Source organism: Urocampus carinirostris, chromosome 12 (genome assembly GCF_059441175.1).
Source record: "Urocampus carinirostris isolate Australia breed hairy pipefish chromosome 12, RoL_Ucar_1.0, whole genome shotgun sequence".
Taxonomy (NCBI): Eukaryota; Metazoa; Chordata; class Actinopteri; order Syngnathiformes; family Syngnathidae; genus Urocampus; species Urocampus carinirostris.
In genome coordinates, this window is record NC_142360.1 from 276,648 (window position 1) to 301,329 (window position 24,682).

A 24,682-nucleotide genomic window follows, 5' to 3' on the forward strand; every position below is an offset into this window, starting at 1 on the left:
TGACGGGAAAAAAGCTGGTTGTTACCCAATTGCTATTTATTAAGAAACAAAGTACAAGAAACCTAGTTTTGGAATAATTCATGGGATATACCCAGCCAAAGTGCATACATTAAAATGTCTAGCAAAGACATTGAGGTTTAAATGTAGATTTTGTTCCACTAACCCTGAAACTGTAAATAAGTAATCTTGAAAACTTCAGGAAATTGTTAAGTGGGAAACAATTAGTTTCAAATATATGCTGGAAGGGTTTCAAATAATTAAACTCGCTTAAGCAGTTCAAACTACAAACTCTTGAAATAAGACAAAAAAAATGCAATGACAAAAATTTAGATTAATCTAAGAACAAAGACAAAAAGGTCACAAAAGCTACAATTGCTAACTATTTTTTGTAAACAAAAGTGAATAAAAGGTTTGGATTTGCTAATGTGAAGGCGGCAATCACACTGCTTAGCCCATGCACAATAGTTATACATTGCAAAAAAAAAATCAAAATTTGAAGACATAATCCCAAATTAATATAAGACAAAAGACATCTTGTTTAAAAAATACAATTACAGTCATATAGAGACAAAAAAATAATCAAAACCCCAAAACAACAGCTCAAGTTTTTCCTGTGCCCCACTTCACACTTTGATACTTTAGACAAAGGGTAAGTTTTAAAAACAAAACAAAACCAACTTGTTCAATCACAGCGAAAGCACATTCAGTTTAAAATCAATCTTATCGACATAACTATCGTCAAATAATATTTGTCACAAATTTGCAATTCTAATATGCTTACATGTGATTCTAGGTAATGAAATCCACATAAAAGGCAAGCTTTCAATACACGTATAAAATACATATATTGCAGATTCATACAATAACAATCATATTCAAAAACATTTTTAAAACCATAGGGGGTATTGGACGAAACCAAGATGAAAGTTAATCTTTTATCTTTTCTGATCCATGATTCTAAGATAGATCTTGGAGGTCTATTTGAGGATTTGGTAAACACGCATTTATCCCAACTTCTACAGCAGGCTTGACATAGCTGGGCTTTTTCATCCTGACTCCGGCAAACGTGCCCATTAAGGCAAACTCAATCAAGCCTTGATATTCTATATTCAAATTTTGGGTAATACTCCCCTGTAAAGGGGCTGTCTTGATTAGGCCAACTCCATAAGATCTAACATATATTTACATGTGCATGCAAGAGATGCTTGAAAAGTAGTCCAAAATATAAGACAATAGTGGAACATACTGAGGACATATTGTGGGAAATACTGTTAGTCATCAATTTCATATAATCAATCTGTCATGGTTGTCATGGCGCCCAACTGGCCCCCGCCATGTGGCGCTAGCTCTTGTCACGGTCGCCATGGCGCCCAATTGGTCGCGCCCTTGGGCGCCAGCTGAAGCTTGTTGACAGATTGGCTCCCTGTCAATACTTAAACGCTGTCCTGTCTGTAGACTTTCGTCGGTCCGTCTGCAAATCTCCGTTTTTTCTGTGTTTTTGTGCTTGATTTTCTCCCGCCACGATCTGTTTTGATTTCGACTTTTCCGTTCCCTCGCCACGGAAGTCCCACTTTTGCGGCTGAGCAACCTACTCCCCGCGACCATCGATCTCCGGATCGAGTGTGCTCTCCTATCTTTTTCCCCCCAATAAAACTGTAAGTAACGTTACTCGAGTGGGTCCTGTTTCCTGTTCTGGTTCATGACAGTATGGACCGACCACAAAATGGACCCAGCGAACGCTCACACAATCGCGGATTGGGGAGAGCTGGAAACTCCCTACGCTCTGCAGCAGTTGCACCGGACAGGGGGTGGGGTCTGGCAATTGTCCAGTGACGTCACCGCCCTTCAACTGCTGTTCCAGCGAAATCTACAGAACAAGCAGGGCCAGCAGGAGCAATTAGCTCTGATGACTGAGCTCCTGTCGCGTCGGCCGTCGGCAACGGCCCCGCCTCCCGGGGGCTCTCCTCCTGCCGTGCTGTCGTATTTCCCGCCCATTCGGCCCATGGACTCGCCTGCCATGATAATTGCTGTGCCTCGAATGGGGTTTCCGGGAAAAGTTGGGGCCGATCTGACCGAGGCTCCCGTCGGCCTCTCCTCCACACATGTTGGCCTCCTAAAAAAAGGATAAGCTAATACATATCACTGACGTCAAAAGTACACAAATGTGTTCATTCAGTGCAAACTGTAAGCTCATATCAAGCAGAGTGATGACTGCTGGTCTCACTATCACTTGTGACCCCGAGTTTTTAATTAACTAGATAATCTGACTGCAAACTGAACAAGAAAACAGTTTTTCATCAGTGTGAGTTCTTGAGTGTCTTTAAAGCTTACTTTATAACTCATTTTGTTTTTATCACAAACTGAGCAAATACAATTTATTTTACCAGTGTAGATTATTCAACGTAATGCTCAGAATTCCGTTTTGTAGGCTGACAATGAACACGACAAACATATAACTTGCCAATAAAGAATTAGCAAAATCAACGACATTTCCCCAATTAAAAAAATTAAAAGCTACCCAACGTTTCGATTGAAGGTCGTGAGAGCATACCAGACCAGTCCCTGGGTAAGTTCGTAACATAGCCGCCCACCCGTACAAAAGAAAGGTTGCCTTCCACTCATACAAGTCAGTCTGGTTGCCGTTGGCACGGGAAAGCGAGCCCTCTCTTTAAATAACGCGGGTACGTTTCATGGGTGTTTCTCTGTGTGGCTTGGTGGTTTATAATCAGTTTTTCTGAGTCCAAACCCTAGAGCCAAAAAGGGGGAGTAGATCCTCAAAACTTGAGGATGAGACCATGAGACGAAACCCATGTTCGAAAAGTTCGGTTGACACAGCCAGACCTTACAATATTTCCGGGCACCTGATGCCTGACAAATGTGGTTTGCTGTTGCTGAGGACGTCACCAATAATACAAATGTGCTGGCAAAATATTCCAGTAAGTATACAATGACTTTACTCTAACTTGGCAAATCTCTCATGACCCAAAGTGTTTGGTGACACACCTGCTTCAGGCTGCTATGTCCGATGTCCTTTTTATAATATTTGTAGTTTGGGGTAAAAAGCCCTGAAAACCCACTGGGGAATCAGATTTTCCCATTGCCATCAGCAGTGCGCATCTAAACAAGCATTTTTTTCTTAGCGAACATTTGTAAAGATAAGCAAAATCCAAACCGAATTCGCTTAAACTCAACCAAAATTCGTTATTTTCTCTTGTTTTGTCGCACCACCAGCTTGTGTCAAAAGACTGAGAAAAACTGCACTGAATTGTTCTGCCCATACTTAGTGCAATAGTATTGCTTTATTTTTATTTTTAATTTAATGGGCTTTTTTTAAATTGTTTTTGGAAAAGCACCCAAACCTGAAATTTTGTGTGACAAATAAGTGGTGTGGGTCATACTAATCCATACTTGGGTAACTATGACGATGTAACTGATGATTTGGGACCTACGATGATGTGACAACTTCTCCCACCTGACCAATCTCATCCAGGCCACCAAGGACCCAAGACTCAAGAAAAATAATTTCTTGTGGAACCAAGAAGGGACTGTAGGCCCAATGTCACCTACCGACACAACGACAATCAGGTGTCATCTTCAGCAAACGCCCAAAGTTTTCCAAAGGTGTCTGTGGGATCACGCCCCCAATAACCGTGATAAAGACAAAGGGAGGAATGTAGAGTATTCAACGTTTGGTCAGAATTCTGTTTTGCAATGTCAGAAAATGATCAAACAATGTCAAAACATATTCCCTTAAACGTGGTCCTTTAACTGTGAGAGGCACTGCAGACCTCTTGGGTCGGGGGATTGACATTCCTCAAACTGATGCACATATCTACAGAGGAATTGGAAGGAGTAGGCGTTGTGAGGGCTTCATTACTTTTCATCTAAATGTGAATTCTGGGTGTGGGCTTGAGGAGGCATCAGTGAAAAGTTCCACGTAAACCTTTACGCCTGGAACTCAAGTCCAAAACCCAGCTTGTGGCCACCGGCATTGATGTTCTTGCCATCGAGGAGGGCGGACAGCGTCAGCTTGATGCCTGGCTTTAGAGTCTGAGTGTATCCTAGGCCTATGAGACTGGAGTTGTTCACCTTTGCAGAGAAGGACGCGTCTGGGTCAATCTGGTACTTAGCGGCGATGCTAAAGCGAGTGTTGCTGTTGCCGGCAGTTCAAGCCAGATTGACGGCCGTCTCCAGCTGATTATACACCTTTTGGTAAATGGAGCCCCCAAACTCGGTGCCATCATTTTTATTGGTATGAAGCTGGAACTCGTCCGTCTTGTAGCCAACAGCAAAGTTGCTTTGGGTGATTCGGTTGCGGCCGGCCTCAAATGTCACCTGGTAGCAGGCCAGCCAGCCCTCGAAGCCCACCACGCCAGCGCCGTGCACAGCTGCGCCATTGATGTCATAGTTGACGTCACAGCCGAGGTTGATGTGGTCGCACTTGTAGCCAGTCTTCAGCTTGCCCCCTTTTTTGCCAGTGTTTGGTGAAAAGGAGGAGTTAAATGTCAGCTTGAGACCCTTGGCCAACTGATCCTCGATCTTGATTTCAGTGCCCAGCGTGTTGTCAGTGTTCCACTTCTCTGTGAAGGTAAGTCCGTGCTCAGACCACTTGTACTTGGTTTCCAGAGAGCCAGCCACCTTGCTGGTCTCCGTGTTGGCTGAGCCCGTGCTGGTGAATTCCAGTCCATTCTCAGACTTTGTTTTTAAGTCCAGCTTGATAAGCCCGAAGCCGTATCCCTTAGTGAAAACATACCGAGCAGACTTTCCAAGGTCAGCGTAGGTTGGGGGTACGGCCATGATCTGGATGGGCAATTTCCATTCCGGAAATTACGGACTGTCACGGTGAAAGGGAGTAGATGAATGACATATGAAGTGAATACTGTGTTTTAAGTCAATCACATAGATATGTTATCTGACTGATAATGCTGGAATTTGAGGTTGGGGAAGGGGGTTTTATCTGCATTTGCCGTAGTGTCACACTTGACCGGGCTGCTGTCTCTTTGATGCGTCAAGGTCTGCAACTGCAGCGCCGCTGTTCGATTCTCCGGCTGCACTTCCGGACCCGGGATTTCCATCCGTCGCTGCGATTTCTCGAGCTCTGCTCCTAGTAACAACCATATCAGACAACTTATTACCACACACAACTTTATCATACACATCTTGTTTTCCTAATTTAACGTTACTGCCCTATTGATCTTGGTTGGTCTCATTGACGGTGGCAGCGTGAGCCTTGGTACAGTGGTTCAGATAATACCAGGTTGAGCTGCCCTCGACCTGGACTGCGGTCGCATTGCCCTCACGACGGTGTATGGTCCCTCACGTCGAAACACCTTGATGTACACGAGATCCCCTGGGACCACCTTGAATGGTTGTTCGACCTTGGACTCTTGTCTCTTCACCTGCAGGTAGATGGCCTTCTGGACAGCCGTCAATTGTCTCATATGGTCTCTCAGTTCAGTTTGCAGTTGCTCAAGCGGCGGCCCCTTATAGGGACCTCTCATATCCGGCGCTGGCATTGGTCTGCCTGTTAGCATTTCATGCGGTGTTAAATGTGTCATTGATGAGTTTGCATGCGATAACTCATCAGCGCTAACGGTAGCGCATCCACCCAGTTGAGCTTAGTACTCGCACAGATCTTGTTTATCTTTGATTTTAATGTTCCATTTACTCTGTCCACCATCCCCTGACTTTGTGGGTGATACACCGCACCCAATCGTTGTTTGATGTGTAATTTTTTGTGGGATGCCCTTCACAACCCTTTGAACAAATGCCGCACCGTTATCTGAGCTTATTTCTGACGGTATACCAAATCGCGGAATAACATCTCTGATCAAAAACTTAATTACTGTTTCCGCACCTAGATCTTTTGATGGAACTGCTACATTTTATGATATTATTCTCTGCACAGATTTCATACTGGTTGAGCACTTTGTCTACAGTGGCCTGTAAATACGGAGACCAGTAACCTTGTTTTTTCAGCTTTTTTACAACCTCCCCCCTTGCACAATGATCTATATTGTCCGCTTCTGATATCAACATAGTCAGCAGTGACACTGGAGCAATAATCAGTCTTTCATGTGATCTCCAAAGTCCTTTATTACCACGGGTAGTACCAGCTTGTGTCGCCTCTGGTATGGTAATAGACGATAGGCGGCGCCGTCATGCTTGTTTGGAAGGGTTGGTCAAGTACAGGTGCTTGAGTCTTCAATTTAATTTTGCAGGTCAGAGAGCTGCATCTGAGTGAGTTTCCGTTGTTCAGCTCTTTCTAAGTCCTGTTGCCTTTGTTGATCCTTTCTGAATTTTTCAATAGCGTGGACAACATGGTCGCGGAACTTCCTGTATGGCATTAAGGTTAACCCTACGACATCTTCCAGCTTACTCTGAACTCGTATTGGCAGGGCTCCGATGACTGCATTGCGGAACAGAGTCGAAAGTATAGGGCTGTTCTCCACTTCTTCCTCTGTTTCCTGCTTCAATCGTTTGAGCTGCCTGCCGATGTATGAAGCTGGGTTCTCAGTTTCGCAGAGAGTTTCACCTTTTAATGCCTTAGGGTCGATCTTGGCAGGGTATTCATCCCGTAGTGCTCTCCACACTACTGCACGGTAGGCGTTAAATTCAGTTCCATCCGCCATCACATCGACCATCCATCCATTGTTGCTGTGACGCAAAAGATTCTCCATCGCTGAAGCACCTACACATTGCGCCAATACTGACTTGATATCGCCGATGGCCAGCAGCTTGCCAATAGTCTCTTCAACAAACCGTCGAATCCACTTCCCAGCACCTTCATGTATGTCTGGCAGTCGGGAAATCAGTCCAGCAAGGTCGAGCGTCTGCCAAGGGATGTACTGACCTTTGTTTCCCTTGGTTAGAATCGGAAACTGACCAGGGTCTGTATATCTCTCCGGCGGCCGGATATTTGGCCTATATCTTAGGTCATAAATTCCGGTTGCACTCGTTGACGGTCCAGGTCTTTCGCTGTTCCTTCCTGCCTCAGTTCTTGTGTGAAGACTGTCCAGTTCTTCCTCCAATTTTTGAATTGTAGCGCGAATCGCCCCTTGCCGTTCTTCTTCCAAGTTCCGGATGGTTTGCCGGGCACCTGCATAGCAGTCAAGCGGTTCTTTACATTCTGCTCCGTCGAACTTTCTCCCCGTGCTACAATGCTTCAGGATAGGATGATGTTGAGGACTTGTTGGCGCGTTTCCCAGGTTTCGTGTTGGCGATCTCATCTCGTCTCCTTCTCCATCATATTTGAAATCCCCATTTATTTTCATTGTTCCGACCAAAGTTGGATACAACCCAGCCGATCCAGTTGTCGTATCAGCGTTCAATGATTTATCTTTTAGTCGACTCAGTCATTCCCTAATTTTCTCCTTATAATGCACTCCTTAAGTCTTTAACAGCTTCAAAATGTCCTCTTCAGTATTCCTCTTCTCCCGTCGTTTCTTGCTATCTTTGCCAGACTTTTAGTCCATGATTCTCACCTCCTTGACGCCACAAGTGTATGCATCAAACGTACCCCCTTGTGGCCACGCCGGTTGAAGATTCTTCGTCCTCTTCTCCCATTTTCGTGACACCTTTTCAATCAGCTTGGCCTTGTCCGGATGACGCAATCCCAAAAGCTTCACTGGTACAAGAATGTTCATATTTATTCAATTATTGTGACCTTGCTTTTGCAAATTGGAGCAGATATTCCCAAATCGGGATGGGCTGAGGAAGATTTTTTTTTGTAACCAGCCAATTCGTGTTACGGCCATCAACTGGACTGGGGTGGAACCTTGCAAGTCCCGTCCAATTTCTTATGGGACAATCTTCACTTTGAACTCCACTCACTGAGGGGACTTCCCTATGGAGGGACCTCACTGGAGGGTTCTCAGGGCCAAGTGAGAGGAATGGGATTGGGTCTTAGTCAATATCTTTGCCAACAGCATACTTCCACTAAAAACGTGATTAAATACAATTATGTATTGTGCAACCAACTAAAAAAAATCCATAAAATGTTAGTATTATGTCACAAAAGATACTCTTTTAAAAAGACAAGAAATCTCATGTAATAGTTGTTGAAAAAAACAACTAACGTGTGTGAGCTGTGCAACCCTTCAAATAGTGCAGTGGTCACTTCATTAGCATTTGAAGAACTAGTGTTACCGGATATCAGGTTTTGGACATGTTTGTAATGACTTGGTTGCCACACGCAGGGTTGATGTTTCTTATCGTTATTTCACAAGATGATCACAAAAACTTAAATGACAATATTACAGTTCAATCTAAGAAAAAAAGACAAGACAGTGATGAAAGCAACTATTTATTGTAAATAAAAGTAAAGAAATGGTTTCTATTTGTTGATGAGACAGCGACATAATGACTCAAGTCTGAATACTTTCATGACAATCACACAGCAGACACCATACGTTATTTACAAATTGCAAAAAATAAAAACATAAATGACAGAATCACAGTTTAACGAGACCAAATCAAATGCAGTCAGATCAATACAAAAAAAGAGGATGAGATCAGTGAAATAGAAACCCAACAAGGGCTGATGGGAAAAGATAGTTCATCTCTTGTCTCCTTAAAACTTTGGACACTTGGAATTAACTTAAGATGCTTTGATTATTGATCAAATCTAAATTTATGACGTTTTTGAATCACTGAAAATCGCATTCTGTAGAAAAAAAAAACAACTCGTCTATAGAACAATGTACAAAAAATATCCACCAACAAATTCACATTTCAAATATGCTTACATGTGATGCAAATAATGAAATCCTAGTATAAGTATGCTTTGATTAAAGATATATTTATAAATGGTAAAGTCATACAATGAGAATGAGATTTTTTTTAAACGGGGGAGGGGGTATTGCACAAAACCCATACAAGGGATTGAACCAAGATATATGAGGGATTAAACAGGGATATAATTCTTATCTTGTTTGAATTCATCCTCACTATCAGGAATTGATGTTCAGCGACTGGAAAAGACCATGGGGTACACTTTTCCATTTTCAGATGCGTGATTCTAAAATGCATCCAGGGGTTTGTATTTGAGGTGTCAGTGCATTTTTCGCAACATACATTTATCCCAACTATATAAAGGTGGCCCCGCGACCCTACTGAGGATAAGCGGTGCAGCTAATGAGATGAGATGAGATATAAAGGTGGCTTGAGATAGCTGCTCCTTTTCACCCTGACTTGGCAAACGTGCAACCTATAAAGCCAGACTAGATCAAGATGCGCTAATTCAGTTAACCTGGAATAATTATTTTTCCACAAGAAAGCGGCCATGTCACTCGGGTCAGGGTGACACAACCACCCTGTAAAGAGGCTAACTAGTTTAAGTCAACAGGAAATGTATACTATATCATAGTAATTACTGTATTGATATTCATCATTTAGTTTCATTTAATGAATCGAAAAAGGAAACAAGCTGCAAGACTTGTGCATTTAAAAAAAAAAACATTTTCATAACGAGAACAACAATAAAAAGGGCTGAGTTTATACATATCACTCAAGTCAAGAGTAGACAAATGAATTAATTCAGTGTTTTTTTAAATGCAAACAATGAGCTCATATCAAACAGAGAGATGACTGCTGTTCTCACCAACACACTTGTGATCCTGAACTTTGACTTGAGTAGAGATTGTTTGACCACAAACTGAACAAGAATATTGTTTCTTATCACAGTGGGTTTTTAGGTGTCTTTTCAAGCTTCCTTTATGGCGGAATCTTTGACCGCAAACAGAGCAAATATAATGTTTTTCACTGGTGTGGATTGTTGTGTGGATTTTTAAGGTACCTCTCTGGGTAAATGTTTGACCACAAACTGAGCATGCAAAGGGTTTCTCACCAGTATGGATTCTTGCGTGTCTTTTTAAGCTCTCACTCTCTGTGAAATTTTGACCACATACTAAACAGGCAAATGATTTTTCACCAGTGTGGCTTCTTGTGTGTCTCATTAAATCCCCACCATCTGAAAATGTTTTACTGCAAACTGAGCAGGCAAAAGGTTTTTCACCAGTGTGTGTTCTTGTGTGCCTTTTTAAGTGGGATTTGTGGGTGAATTTTTTACCACATACTGAGCAAGCAAAGGGTTTTTCACCAGTGTGGGTTCTCGTGTGGATTTTTAAGTTGGATTTCAGGCTGAATTTTTGACCACAAACTGAGCATAGAAAGGGTTTTTCACCAGTGTGGGTTCTTGTGTGGATTTTTAAGTCTGATTTCCGGCTGAATCTTTGACCGCAAACTGAGCAGGCAAAAGGTTTTTCACCTGTGTGGGTTCTGACGTGAATTAGTAAGTGTGATTTGCGGGTAAAGTTTAGACCACAAACTGAGCAGGCAAAATATTTGTCACCCGCATGTAAAATGACATGTGAATTCAAATAAGATTTGGATCGAAATGTTTTCCCACAGTGCAAAAATTTGTGATAAGTATTATCACCTTCTGACTGTTTGTTGCTAATATTTTTTGCTGAGTTTGATGTATTGTCATCAACAGTTGTAACATGTTGACAGGAGATTGTGCCTTGAGACATTTTCTCCTTGTTCTTTTCATTTCCGTCTTCTTGTTTCGGGGTTAAACAGGCCTCAATCACAGGAAACTCTCTCAAATCTTCCTCCTTTTTAATTACAATAGGCTCAAATTTGTCCTCTTCCATTTCATCATGATCAAACTCCAAAACTTCATCCTCCTTTTTGACGTCAACTGTCTCTAAAATCTCATTTTCCTCTTTTTTGATGCCAGACAACTTTGTCTCCTGTTGCCAAGGAAGAAGATGCTCTTGACTGATGTCTGCAGGACACAAGACACAAAAGGTTTTGTAAAATCTCTACACACAAGAAAAATGTATTTTTTAACAGCAAATGCATCACAACAAAAATCCTTCAGGCATATTTGCAAAAATAATTTAAATGACTATAAAACGCTTTACAGGAATATGGTGTTTTGGTTTTTTTCCTCCCAAAAGTCTTATTTCATGTTTAATTGGAGTGCCAGGCAGAACTGTGTTGTCATGTACACTACTTTGTTATCAATGACAAGAAAGACGATTCTATGAAAGCCCTCTCAATGTTTGCATTCAATCCAAAAGGCATAACCAAGTGGATCACGAGAAGCGCATCAAGCACCTCGAGAAAGGGCTTAACTCTTACAGCGAAAAGATAGCGTCTTTGGAGGCAACCTGTGAGGTGCTTAATGCCGGAAAATAAAACACTGCGCGAGCACGGTGTTGACGCTGAGGACCGTGGAAGGAGATTCAACTTGAGGGTGACCAATATCGACGAGAAGTACCTAGAGGCGGGTGGACAAAATGCTACACAATTCATGTCACGGAGTGTAGGTCCGTTTTTTAACAGATGACAGCCAATATACTTCCAAGCAACGCACCTCCTTTAGAGAGGTGAAATCCCGACCGTACCAGATGAAGATTAAATGTTACCTCGTCCACCCTGCGTTGCTTCGGGTGGAGCATGGGGATCATACTTACCTCTTTAAGTAAGCAGAAGCAGCCCAATATTCTATGACCAACACTTTCCAACTGGATAAATATGTTTAATTGACAGGATTTATTTCCTGTTGTTTCTCTCCCCATCGTTTTCAACAGACTCAGTGTGGCGTAAGTAAGACTTCGAACATTGAGAAAAGACATGCACATGGGCTCTCTGTCAAGTTGACTACCTCCTTTTTAAATTCTGATGCAGCTTGTGTGTGTATATGTTTGTGCATGTATATATATAATATATAAACATACATACATGTACATACATATTTGGCATTAATGATGACTATATATATTTAGATATATATTTATGTATCTTTTTCTTTTTGTGGCTATGCCCGTCTTGAAACACTGCACGTGACTTTGTGTGCAGTGAGGGGTTGAGAATGCTTAGTTATTATACAAAAGGATTAATAAGAGCCTGTGGTTTATGGGAAGGTGGGCCTGAACCATAAGATTTTTCATTTATCTTTAATGACAAACTTTTCATTTGTACTGGGAGTCTCCCCCTAAGCGATAGGGTTAAAGACAGGTTTCTATAGGAAGCAATGATTAAGATTCTGCCAATCATGTTTTTTCAGGTTCTTTGTATTTATTTTGTTTTCTATTTCTTAGCTTAGGTCTTAAAGGGGTATGGGGTGGAATAGAGCGCTACTTAATGTTCAGTCCATATAGGGTGGGCCATAGAACCCGGATATCAATAACCTTTCTTCAATTCGTTGATGCAGGATAAGTCTTGTTTTGTTCATGGAATGTCAATGGTATCAACAATCAAACAAAAAGAGGTAAGGTGCTTTCCCATTTGAAAAACCTATCTATCTACCTTGGTCATATGCCTCAAGAGGGGTGACCGACAGCAAGACAAACACATACAACAACAAAGAAAATAAAAGGGAAAAAATATCAAAAAAAAAACCCACATACAATTTTGGACCATAGCCAATCCAAATGCCCAAACAAGTTAGGCACCTCGGCACCTAAGTTGGTCATGCTTTCGTCCCTCCAGATGAAACGGGACACAAGAAAGCGGCCATGTCACTCGGGTCAGGGTGACACAACACACTCTTTTGTTCAACAGCAGGGCCCGACAGCTTTCACTGGTTTACCCCTGCCACATCATACACTTAGAACGCGCCCAAACAACCCACTCATTCCTATCACCAACAATAGGTCTAGCTTTCACTAGATTTAGACCTCTTTCCTGCAGTGCACTCATAACACCAACATTGAAAAACCTACAGGCGGATATAATATTCCTGCAGATTCAGATATACTTTATTGTCATTCTTGTACACGTGTATACATAAGAAAATGTTGATACATCTGACCCGCACAGTTTCCTTGAATGTACAGATATAAATAAATGTTGTACTGCGTTAGAGTATTGAAGTACTAATAATATGCTAAATAATTATAGCTACAACGGGTCAGGACATTTCGTTCTTTACAAAGAATGACAATACAAAGAAAATTATTATTATTATTATTATACAGTAGTGCAAAGAGTGCAAGAGGAGCAGCTAACCAGATGTGCAAAATGGGCAGTAAACAAGTCACTATACAATAACAATAACACTGGAATACAATAGTGCAGAGGAGAACGGATGTGCAAAGGAGTGGCTAGGTATAAGAGAACTGCAGGAGCTATATTTGATAAACGATGAGCATGGGAAATTGAGATATAGGCGAGAAGTCAAATATGCCACTCAAAATTCTCATTCAGAGCTAAAGGAACAGCAATCTTGATTTGAAATGGAGTGGTTTTTAAACATTTATCAACAAAATCAGACAAGAATGGACGCTACGTGATGGTCCAGGGAGAATTGCATTCTGTCCATTTAACACTATTGAATATTTTTGGGTCAAATTATGATGACACTGAATTTTTTAGGAAAGTTTTAAGTTTAATACCAAATATTTCAAGCACCAACCTAATAATTGGATCTGAGCTCAATTTTGTTTTTGAGACCCTTTTGGATAAAGCAAACGTTCAAAAAGTAACCTCATCGAAATCTGGTAACCTGATGAAAACATACATTGATAACATGAAAATAGTAGACCTCTGGAATTACTTAATCCAAAAGGCCGAGAGTATTCCTTTCACTGAAGGGTCTACAATATGTATAGCCAAATTGACCATGTCTTGGTGGATGGAAAACTGCTACCATATGACTCTAAACCTAAATATCATAATACCATAATATCTGACCATGGACCTGTCTCCTTTACTTTGAAAATGGATAAAATTACTACACCACAATATAATTGGAGGTTTAACCCTCAGCTACTTGACAACAAAAAGTTGTGTGAATGCTTGGAAGGGAATATTGCCTTGTTTTTCGATACTAACGATAAGGATGACATCTCGTCCGTGTTATTATGGGAGACTTTTAAGGCTTTTTTGAGAGGGTGCATAGTATCATATCAATTCAGTGCCAAAAAAACACAACAGGAAAAAAACAGCTGGAAGAAGAAATAAGACGATTAGATTTGGATAGCGCTCAAAACCCATCAACTAAAAAATATAACTGGATTTGAGCCTTAAAATTAAACTTAACCATTTATTATCTGACCAAATAAGTAGAGCTTTTCTGCATGTGAAACAAAAATATTTTCAATTTGGTGATAAACCAGAAAAATTGCTAGCAGGACAATTATCCAAATTGGAAAGTACCAAACTATACACAAAATAAGATCTGACTTCGGTGTTCTCCACACTCAACATGAAGATATTTATAGAGAATTCAAAAGTTTCTCCAAAAGGCTGTACTCTTCTTAGAGTACTGCAGAAGCCAGGAGTAATGCAAACATTTTTAGGTTCATGTAGTTTACCAGAGCTTGACCAGTCTGATAGGGAGAGACTGGATGCAAAAAATTACGTGTGCAGACATCATGGATTCTACTGTATTAAATCACTTAAAAATGGATAAGGCCCTGGCCCTGATGGTCTGAGTAATGAGTTGTATAAACAATTTAGTAGAACTTTGGCTCCCTACCTGCATAAAATGTATAACAAAGCTATGAAAGATAGCACCCTACCACCCACCTTGAATGAAGCCATTATCACCTTGATCCCCAAGAAGGATAGAGACGAATAGGCCAATTTCCCTTTTAAATACGGATCAGAAGATTCAAGCTTAAAACCTTGGCAAGGCGGCTTATTGTCTGTAAGAGCAAAATGGTGCACCCAGACCAATCAGGTTTTATCCCAAAACGAAACCCATTTCACAATCATAGACGCCTTTTTAATGTCATGCACCCCCAGAGGCTTTGGGGAAGACCTTGTGATGAGCCTAGATGTGTAAAATGTTTTCGACCAGGTAGAATTTTCTTACTTATTTTCAGTTTTGGGAAAATTTGGTATTGGAGACGGGTTCATCGCTTGGATTAGGCTATTCTTCAGCAATCCCTCTGCCAGGATAGTGACCAATCAGACAACGTTGTTCATGCTAGGTAGGGGTTGCAAACAGGGATGTGTATTGAGCCCTTAGTGGTTTGCTTTAGCTCTGGAGCCCCTCGCACCAACAATTAGAGAAGACCCTGCCATACATGGCTTAACACAGAAAATACTTAATACAGAAAAGGTTTTCCCTTGTACACAGATGACATTCTTCTGTATGTAACCCGACCAGAAACTACAATCCCACATATTTTGGAACTAATTGATTTTGCCTTGTGAGAGGTAAGAGAATTCTCCCACCATGGTCCGCTGTGTGTCGTAAGAGGCGACTAAAGTGGAGGGAGCGAGGGGACTGGGGATCCTCTCTTCTCTATCTCTACTCCCTAAGAGACAGCAAGGCAAAGAAAGGGGGCTGGGTGACCGAAAGGTCTCACAAACCCTAGTTATAGCGTCATTAAATGTGAGAGGATGTGGAAGTAAAGCGACTGAGTGGAAGAAAGAGGATATCGGAAAGATGATGACTAAAAGGAAGGTTGATGTGTTAGCTTTGAGTGAAACAAAGATGAAAGGAAAGGGTGAATTACAGCTTGGAGGTATGTATGGTAGAAGGTCTGGAGTTGCAGGTGGACATGCTAGAGAAGGAGTGGCTGTGCTTGTAAAAGAGAAAGCAAAGGAAAAACTGATGGAGTGGAAAGAGATATCTTCCAGATTGATGTGGGTGAGGTTGAAGTGGGGTGTAGAAGTATGGATGTTTATAAGTGCATATGGACCTGGTTCAGAGAGAAGCGCTGAGGAGAGGAGTTCTGGAAGGACTTGTGTGGCAAGTGCGAAAGAAGGGTGGAAAGTGGTAATACTAGGTGACCTGAATTCTAGAGTGGGTGATGAAACGGTTGAAAATGTGATTGGTGTATATGGAGTACCAGGAAGAAATGAGAGTGGGAAGAAATTGATTGAGTTATGTGTGGAAAATGAGTTGGTGATTGGAAATACATTGTTTAAAAAGAGGGACGTGAATAAGTATACCTTTGTCAGAGTGGATAGTGGAAAGTTGGTGGACAGAGCACTGATGGATTATGTAGTGGTTAAGAAAGGGATGTTAAGTAGATTGTTGGATGTGCATGTTTACAGAGGTGAAATGAGTGGTATGTCTGATCATTTTTATGTGGAAGGAAAACTGAGAATAGATGGATCGTGGAGGGCTAGTTATAAGAAGAGTGTGAGAAAAGAGGTGAAAATGTGAGAGTTGAATAAGGCAGAAAAGGAAAGAGTTTAAAGAGAGGATAAGGGAAGAGTATGAACGAGTTAGTAGAAGAGAAATGGAGAGTGTGGAAATTGAATGGAAGTGTTTTAAAGAGGCAGTGTTGAGGAGTGCAAAAGAGGTGTGTGGAATGAGAAAAGTTGGTCGAGGTATTAGGAAAGGAAGTGAATGGTGGAATGATGAGGTATCAGAGAATGTGACAGAAAAGAGACGTGCCTTTGAGGAGTGGCTGCAAGATAAGAGTGGCGGTGCGTATGAAAGATATAAGGTGAAGAAAAGTTTGGTAAAAGTGGCAGTGGAAGCAGCGAAAAGGAAAGCAAATGATGAATGGTGTCGAAAGATAGGAGTGAACTTTGAGGAAAGGAGAAAAGTGTTCTGGAAAGAAGTGAAAAGAGTAAGAAACAGTGAGTCTGGAAAGGAAGAGAAAGTGAAAGATAAGGATGGTAGATTGCTGGTTAGCGTAGTGCAGTCAGGATGAGATGGGCAGAGTATTTTGAGGAGTTGCTAAATGTGGAGGATGGGAGAGAAGTGAGAGTCGAGGCAATCGGTGGTATGGAGAGAATGCCCGTGTTGGGTGATTTAAATGTGAAGCCTGTGGAAACATGGGAGGTGCAAGAGGCAGTGAAAGAAATGAAAGGGGGGAAGGCACCTGGGTTGGATGGTTGTTCTGCTGAATGCCTGAAAAAAGGTGGCACAGCTATGATTGACTGGTTAGTACGCTTGTTGAATGTATGCTTTTTAAGTGGTGTGGTTCCTGTTGATTGGTGTAGTGCATGTGTGGTGCCATTGTATAAGGGTAAAGGTTATAAGTATGAATGTAGCAATTATCAGTTTGTTGTCTGTGCCGGGTAAACTGTATGGAAGAGTCTTGATTAAGAGAGTGAGAGAAAGAACGAATGAGGTGGTGATGGAGGAGCAGAGTGGTTTCCGGAAAGAAAGAGGATGTGTGGATCAGGTGTGTGAGAAATATTTTGCAAAAGGTAAGGATGTTTATTTGGCTTTCATGGACTTGGAAAAGGTGTATGACAGAGTTGATAGAGAGGTGTTGTGGCAAGTGCTGGTGATGTATGGAGTGGGTGGAAATTTCTTGGAAGCATTGAAGAGTTTTTATATGAACAGCAGAGCATGTGTAAGAGTAGAGAGTGAGACAAGTGAGTGGTTCCCTGTGTTGACTGGTGTGAGACAGGGGTGTGTGATGTCACCATGGCTGTTTAATGTGTACATGGATGGTGTGGTGAGAGAGGTGAATGCAAGAGTATTTGGCAGAGGTGTAGACATGATGGACAACAGTGGAACAGTGAGGCAGGTAAGTCAGTTGTTGTTTGCAGATGACACAGCGCTTATGGCTGATTCCGAGGAAACATTGAGAAGGTTGGTAACGGAGTTTGGAAGAGTATGTGATAGGCGTAAGTTATGTGTCAATGTTGGGAAGAGTAAGGTGATGAAGTGTTCAAGTGATGGAGTGGGCATGACGTTAGAAATCAGGTTGCATGGACAGGTGCTGGAAGAAGTTCAAAGCTTTAGGTACTTGGGTTGTGATGTGGCTGCAGTAGGTGGAATGGAGTGCGAGGTATTGCACAGAGTGAATCAAGGAAGCAAGGTTTTGGGTGCTCTGAGGAGAGTGATGAACAACAAGAGTATGAGTATGGATGTTAAGAGGGGACTGTATGAGAGTGTGATTGTGCCGACTGTCTTGTATAGTGCAGAGACTTGGAGCCTGAACGCAGATTTAAGAAGGAAGATGAATGTTTTTGAGATGAAGTGTTTGAGGACTATGTTAGGAGTGACAAGATTGGATAGACTGAGAAATGAAATTGTGAGAGACAGAACTGGATTAGTCGTGGAACTGAGCAAGCGTGTTGATAGGAGAGTACTCGGTTGGTTTGGACATATGGAGAGGACGGATAAGGAGCGAATGTTGAAGAAGATCTACAGAGCAGAAGTAAATGGAAGGAGACCAAGAGGAAGGACGCGATTGACGTGGATGGATGGTGTTATGAGTGCACTTCAGGAAAGAGGTCTAAATATAATGGAAGCTAGAGCTCTTGTTGGTGATAGAAAGGAGTGGAGAGGTGTTGTGAAAGGATAGTGGGATTGTGGACGCGTTCTTAAGGATGGGCAGGGCACCCGTATGATGTGGCAGGGGTAAACTAGTGAAAGCTGTCGGGCCCTGCTGTTGAACAAAACTGTGTGTTGTGTCACCCTGACCCGAGTGTCATGGCCGCTTTCTGGTGTTCCATTTCATCTGGCGGGACCAAAGCATGACCAACTTGGGTGCCGAGATGCCTAACTTGTTTGGGCAATTGGGTTGGTCATGGTCCAAAATATTTTGTGTGTTTTTTTTTTTTTGCTATTTATTTCCCTTTTATTTTCTTTGTTATTGTATGTGTGTGTCTTGCTGTCAGTCACCCCTCTTGAGGGATATGACCATGGTAGATGGATAGAATTGATTTGTTTGTAACATTATTAGTTTATACAATTAATTTGACTAAGAGTGAGATCAAGCCAATAAGTTACTGATGAAGGTTTGATAAGACGATTCCCCTTTAAGTTAACTGTGGAATTTTTTTCATATTTAGGGATTGTGATCACCCAAAAATATTAAGCTTTGTTTGACGCAAACTTTACTCCCTTAATGGAGAAACTTAAAAACCGTATAAAATTTTGGAAAACTCGTAATTAGCCAATCTCGTAATTAGGTGGAGTTAATGCAATTAAGATAATCTTCCTTGATTCTAATATCTCCTACAGAACATACCAATATCATCAGTAAAAGCTTATTCATAAAATTAGATGCAACTATCCTATTATACATTATACATTTATAATCCTAAATCACGTAGGATTAAAAAAGATCATCTATGTAATCTAAGATGGATGGCGGACTTGCTTTGTCCAAATTCATGGGTTACTGCAGCAGGCCTTTGCTCGGACTCAGCATGGCTGGATGACACTTCAATGTCGTCCTGCTGGCTGAGGATGAAGAGGGAAGACTGTCAGCCCTATGCGATTGGAGCAGTTATACTCTCTCTTGTGGAGATTGGTAAATATACCTTTGGGCAAAATCCAATTATATAAACACAAAAAAGATATGGAAGCAAATAGGAAGATAGTTTTTTTTTATTTTACCTATTGCATCGAATCCATTATTTTCCCAACTCTAATATGGATGGCTTTTTTAACAGTTGGAAGGAAATGGGGACCTTTTCATAGAGGGCTCTTTGCATCATTTGAACAACTTCAGGAAAAATATGACCTACCATGGACTCACCGATTCCTGAATCTGAATACATACCTGACTGGATCCAAAAATGCAAACCCTGATCAATTGGATGGCTGTCTAGCGCAGGTGACCATTCAATGACTTTCCTATGTGACAAATTGCAAGGTATTTCTGAGCCAAACATGTCTAGCCAGCCTGGAACATATTCAAATCTGCTCCTTAAATGCTAGGCACCGTCTAATTCAATTTAAGGTTGCCCACAGAATTCATTACGCCCAAAGTAAGACTACATAGTATCTTTCCTGAAATGTCTCCCATGTGTGAGAAATGTGAGTCTATCGAGGCCGACCTGTTGCACAGCTTCGCACTTTGTAATAAATTTTTTGGGTTGATATTTTTAATCTTTTCTTAAGAATATTCGGCAGGCAGATAGAACCTGAACCGCATATGATAATCTTTGGAATATCAAAAGTATCCTATGCATTAACAGTGGTGCAACAACAGCTCATTTCCTACAGAATCGTTACAGCAAAAAAACTCATATTATTGTGTTGTAAAGGAAAAGAGGTGCCCACAAGGAGAAGATGGCTGACGGAACTGACAGACACGCTACACGTAGAGAAAATTCGGTACATCATAAAAGACAAAACTGAAAAATTTGAAAGGATATGGGCAGACATGGGACCAAGTCACAAATGTGTAAGTCTCAAGTAAGTCTCAAGTCTTCACCTTCAAGTCCCAAGTAAGTCCCAAGTATTTTTTTCTTGGGCAAGTCAAGTCACAAGTCAAGTCCCGAGTCTTAGATTGCCAAGTCCAAGTCAAGTCACAAGTCATAAAAACAGCGACTCGAGTCGACTCGAGTCCAAGTCACTAAGTCTCAAGTCCCCATGTCTGGATATGGGGACCACAAATATCCTTCCTGGAACAGAAGCAGAGGTCCTGACCTCTTTACATCTGCTGGGGGTTCTTCTGAAGTATGGCGAACCAGACAGTCTTATGAAGTGTGAGGTCCCTGTATAACCGGTGCCAGTACCAGTCCGTCGTGGTTAAGAAGGACCTGAGCTGAAAGGCAAAGCTCTCGATTTACCTTCGGAGATGGATAAAGTATCTATCTCTATCTATCTACAGTGCATCCGGAAAGTATTCACAGCGCTTCACATTTTCCACATTTTGTTATGTTACAGCCTCATTCCAAATTGTATTAGTTTAATCTCTTATCTCAAAATTTTACACAGAATACTCCATTATGACAGTGTGAAAACGTTTTTTTTTTTTTTTTACTTTTTTTGATTTTATTAAAAATAGAAAACTAAGAAATCACATTTACATAAGTATTCAGAGCCCTTGCCATGAAGCTCAAAATTGAGCTCAGGTGCATCTTTTTTCCACTGATCATCCTTGAGATCTTTCTACAGCTTAATTGGAGTCCACCTCCAGTATATTCAGTTGATTGGACATGATTTGGAAAGGCACACACCTGTCTATATAAGGTCCCTAAGTTGAGTGTGCATGTCAGAGCACAAACACCAAGCATGAAGTCAAAAGAACTGTCTGTAGACCTGCAAGACAGGATTGTCTTGAGGCACAAATCTGGGGAAGGATACAGAAACATTTCTGCTGCTTTGAAGGTCCCAATGAGCACAGTGGCCTCCATTATTCGAAAATGGAAGACATTTGGAACCACCAGGACTCTTCCTAGAGCTGGCCAGCCTTCTAAACTGAGCGATCGGGGAAGAAGGGCCTTAGTCAGGGAGGTGACCAAGAACCCGATGGTCACTCTGTCAGAGCTCTAGCGTTCCTCTGTGAAGAGAGGAGAGTCTTCCAGAAGGGCAACCATCTCTGCAGCAATCCACCAATCAGGCCTGTATGGTAGAGTGGCCAGACGAAAGCCACTCCTTAGTAAAAGGAACATGGAAGCCCATCTGGAATTTTCCAAAAAGCACCTGAATGACTCTCAGACCATGAGAGACAAAATTCTCTGGTCTGTTGAGACAAAGATTGAACTCTTTGGTGTGAATGCCAGGCGGAGGAAACCAGGCACCGCTCATCACCTGGCCAATACCATCCCTACAGCGAAGCATGGTGGTGGCAGCATCATGCTGTGGGGATGTTTTTTAGCAGCAGGAACTGGCAGACTAGTCAGAATAGAAGGAAAAATGAATGCAGCAATATATAGAGATATCCTGGATGAAAACCTGCTCCAGAGCGCTCTTGACCTCAGGCTGGGGCGAAGGTTCATTTTTCAGCAGGACAACGACCCAAAGCACACAGCCAAGATCTCAAAAGATTAGCTTCAGAACCACTCCGTGAATGTCCTGGAGTGGCCCAGCCAGAGTCCAGACTTGAATCCGATCGAACATCTCTGGAGAGATCTGAAAATGGCTGTGCACAAACGTCTCCCATCCAACCTGATTGAGCTTGAGACTTATTGCAAAGAAGAATGGGCAAAACTGCCTAAAGATAGGTGTGCTAAACTTGTGGGATCATATTATAAAAGACTTGAGGTTGTATTTGCTGCCAAAGGTGGATCAACAAAGTATCAAGCAAAGGCTGTGAATACTTATGTGAATGTGATTTCTTAGTTTTCTATTTTTAATAAATTCAAAAAGAGTAAAAAAAAACTTTTTCACACTGTCATAATGGAGTATTTTTTGTAGAATTTTGAGATAAGAGATTAAATTAATACAATTTGGAATGAGGCTGTAACATAACAAAATGTGGAAAAAGTGAAGCGCTGTGAATACTTTCCGGATGCACTGTATTTACCAGTCACTCTATGTTCCTACCCTCACCCATGGTCATGAACTGAATTAAATGAACTAAATGATGGCAGCCAGACTTGAGTTTCAAAAAGTGAAATCGATTCTGAAATTCTACTTGAAGTATGAAAACGGAGTAGAAGACCATAGAGGAAAGAGTTTAACAAAGAACCACCAACAGGAGTTAGCAACACTGAATTAAGAGATAAATTTGAAGATGATGGAAATTCAGGAATAAAAGGTTTGGGAAGACCAAATATGGACAAACCCAACAAAAGAAGAATCGTAGCTGGACACGTTTAAGCCAAGTCCAAGAAAATATTTGTGCAAATGTGAGGTAGGCAGTCCTGCAATGACGAGTCCAACAGTGCCACATGCTGGTATGGGGCAAGGTTTAGTTTAGCCAACCGGAACGCGGAGATTGTTAATGAAAATGAAATGATCTGCATTTCTATAGCGCTTTTCAGCAGTCTACAGCGCGCTGCTAACATGTTGAAAGCCAGCGGAGGTGCTAACCACATGTTGTGGATATCTTGTGTCTCTCATTGCAGCAACTGTAATAAAAGCCTCATCATCCAGTCTTGCGTGAATGTGGATCTTTGGTGGGACAGGTATACCGCGGTTACACTAGGTCTTTGCTATTTTCTAGTCAAATGTGTTTTAGTGGTTGACTTGAGTCTATTGAACCCTACTTTGAATAACAACTTGGTAATAACATAGTACCAACACAGTAATGACATGATACGTTTTTACATAAATTCATATCAAACTAGGTGCCCTTTGCACTAGTACGTCACAAAAGTAGCTCTCATCTGGAGGAACGTTGGTGATCCATGATATAAAGCTATATAGCTCAATTTGGATGAAATATTGTAAAATCACATTGGGAGTAGAAAAGAAGACGCCAAAGATGTTGTTAAAAGTAAAAGGACCAACCTGCTCCTTTCAACACAACTTGTAGTTGCTTGCTAATGCTAACTTGGTCCGGCCGTCGATGTTTTCGCTCGGTCTCTTCTTGAAGCTCCCCTTTAAAATGTCCTTTCCCCCTGCAGTACATTTCAGTCGAGTTTGAAGGTATCGCTAGACTTTGAACGAGACAAACGTAATATACGGCTGGAGCGGAACGCCACGGAGCCGAAAACAACCTGAGCTTGACTCGGAAGGACAAAGAAGGTGGGCGGAGTCTACAAAACTATTTTTGCTTCACAAAATAGCTTTTAATTTTGGTATATTTTATAAATCATCCTCTTATGAAAATTGTGATGTTTTTGTAAATATTAGAATGATTTTGAAATTACGCATAGGACTCAAGGATGCACTTTTCGGGATCGTAACTGTTTTTTTACTGTCTGAAGCTCGCACGCGCAGAACAAATAAACTTTTTTTTTTTCATTTTAAAAATGTTTTTTAAATGATTCAAGATTAAATTGAAAAATTGTTGAGCTCTGTCATATGTCTCGGTACCCATTCAATGGGCCCTGATGAAATAATTTATTTTAATCTTTTTTGAGCTTGGGTTATAATGTATCAACTTATATTTACACTTTTCCATGAATTTTCAGTAAGAAAGGCAGCAGGCCAGGGTCCAAAGCCCGTCAAATGATGACACCAAGTAAAAGAGTTAGGCCTTTTTTACTATCTTTGGTCAGATACTGACAGTGGAGTTTTGGCAGTTATGGTACAGAAAGACATTTTTTCTTTCTCCAGTTCAACAACTTTATCTAGATTGCAGCCGATATGGTTAAATTCAGAGGATGGTGTAAAGGTAGTCTGTAAAACTATTTGAGACTTTCTGTGATTAAGGGCTGTACAAATAGACATGATATGACTTCGCCGAAATTGCCCTTGCGATTTTATTTCGGAATATATCACGTGATTTCTTGTGCAATAGGCGCTACTCTGACGGTGACCCTGCAATTTTATTTTGCAATGTATCACGTGATTTCCGGGACTGACACTGAAGGTGCAGGACAGTGCAGTTTATGTTGGACAGTGCAGCTTGCAGTCATGTACTCTTGGAAACATCACCTCCCATGACAACAGCATACTGATTTTTGCAACCGTTTTTCGACATGGAGTTAAGGGATGACTGCAAAACTTATGTTAACCGTAAATGTTTAGGGAGTCTGTCATCTTATTGAGTCTTTGCATTGCTTGGCTCTTTAGTAAGGCGGTAAGAGGTAGCGCATATTGTAGCATAGACAGGTTTGGGGGGATTACTCAAAATGTAATACAGATACTAGTTACCTTTTGAAAAATGTTTTTAGTAACATAACCAGAATACTATAATATTGCAGTCATGTAACTGGATTACTTTCCATTACGTTTAGATTACTCCAATACCAAATATGCTGATAAAAGACAAACATTTGATAGACTGGATCACTCATTGTATATCATCTAAATACGACTATCTTTCACAAATGTGAATCTATTTCTATGCGTTGTTGGTACGGGGCTTCTAACTTCCTCATCGATAGCCAACAATTTGCATCCACCCTTACAAGATTCAGATTCAGATTCAGATCTACTTTATTGTCATTCTAG

General features: G+C 41.2%; 1 protein-coding gene and 1 pseudogene across 4 annotated transcripts; both read right to left on the reverse strand.

Annotated features, from left to right (window-relative positions):
* Positions 1-15: 15 nt before the first annotated feature.
* Positions 16-23,302, reverse strand: LOC148354590 (uncharacterized). 4 transcript variants are annotated; one of them, XM_088349115.1, is made up of 3 exons: positions 23,072-23,278; positions 19,449-19,522; positions 8,293-10,789 (listed from the first exon to the last, which is right to left on the reverse strand). In XM_088349115.1, the coding sequence occupies exon 3, from the start codon at positions 10,653-10,655 to the stop codon at positions 9,573-9,575; it is 1,083 nt and encodes a 360-aa protein (XP_088205241.1). In that variant the 5' UTR covers positions 10,656-10,789; positions 19,449-19,522; positions 23,072-23,278; the 3' UTR covers positions 8,293-9,572. The 4 variants fall into 4 exon arrangements, 3 of the variants coding, with proteins under 3 accessions (XP_088205241.1, XP_088205240.1, XP_088205242.1); XM_088349114.1 differs by lacking the exon at positions 19,449-19,522 and adding an exon at positions 20,321-20,438; XR_015852188.1 differs by lacking the exons at positions 8,293-10,789; positions 19,449-19,522 and adding an exon at positions 16-2,113 and having other exon boundaries at positions 23,072-23,302.
* On the reverse strand, positions 3,946-5,404 carry LOC148354591 (non-selective voltage-gated ion channel VDAC1 pseudogene; annotated as a pseudogene).
* Positions 23,303-24,682: the final 1,380 nt, after the last annotated feature.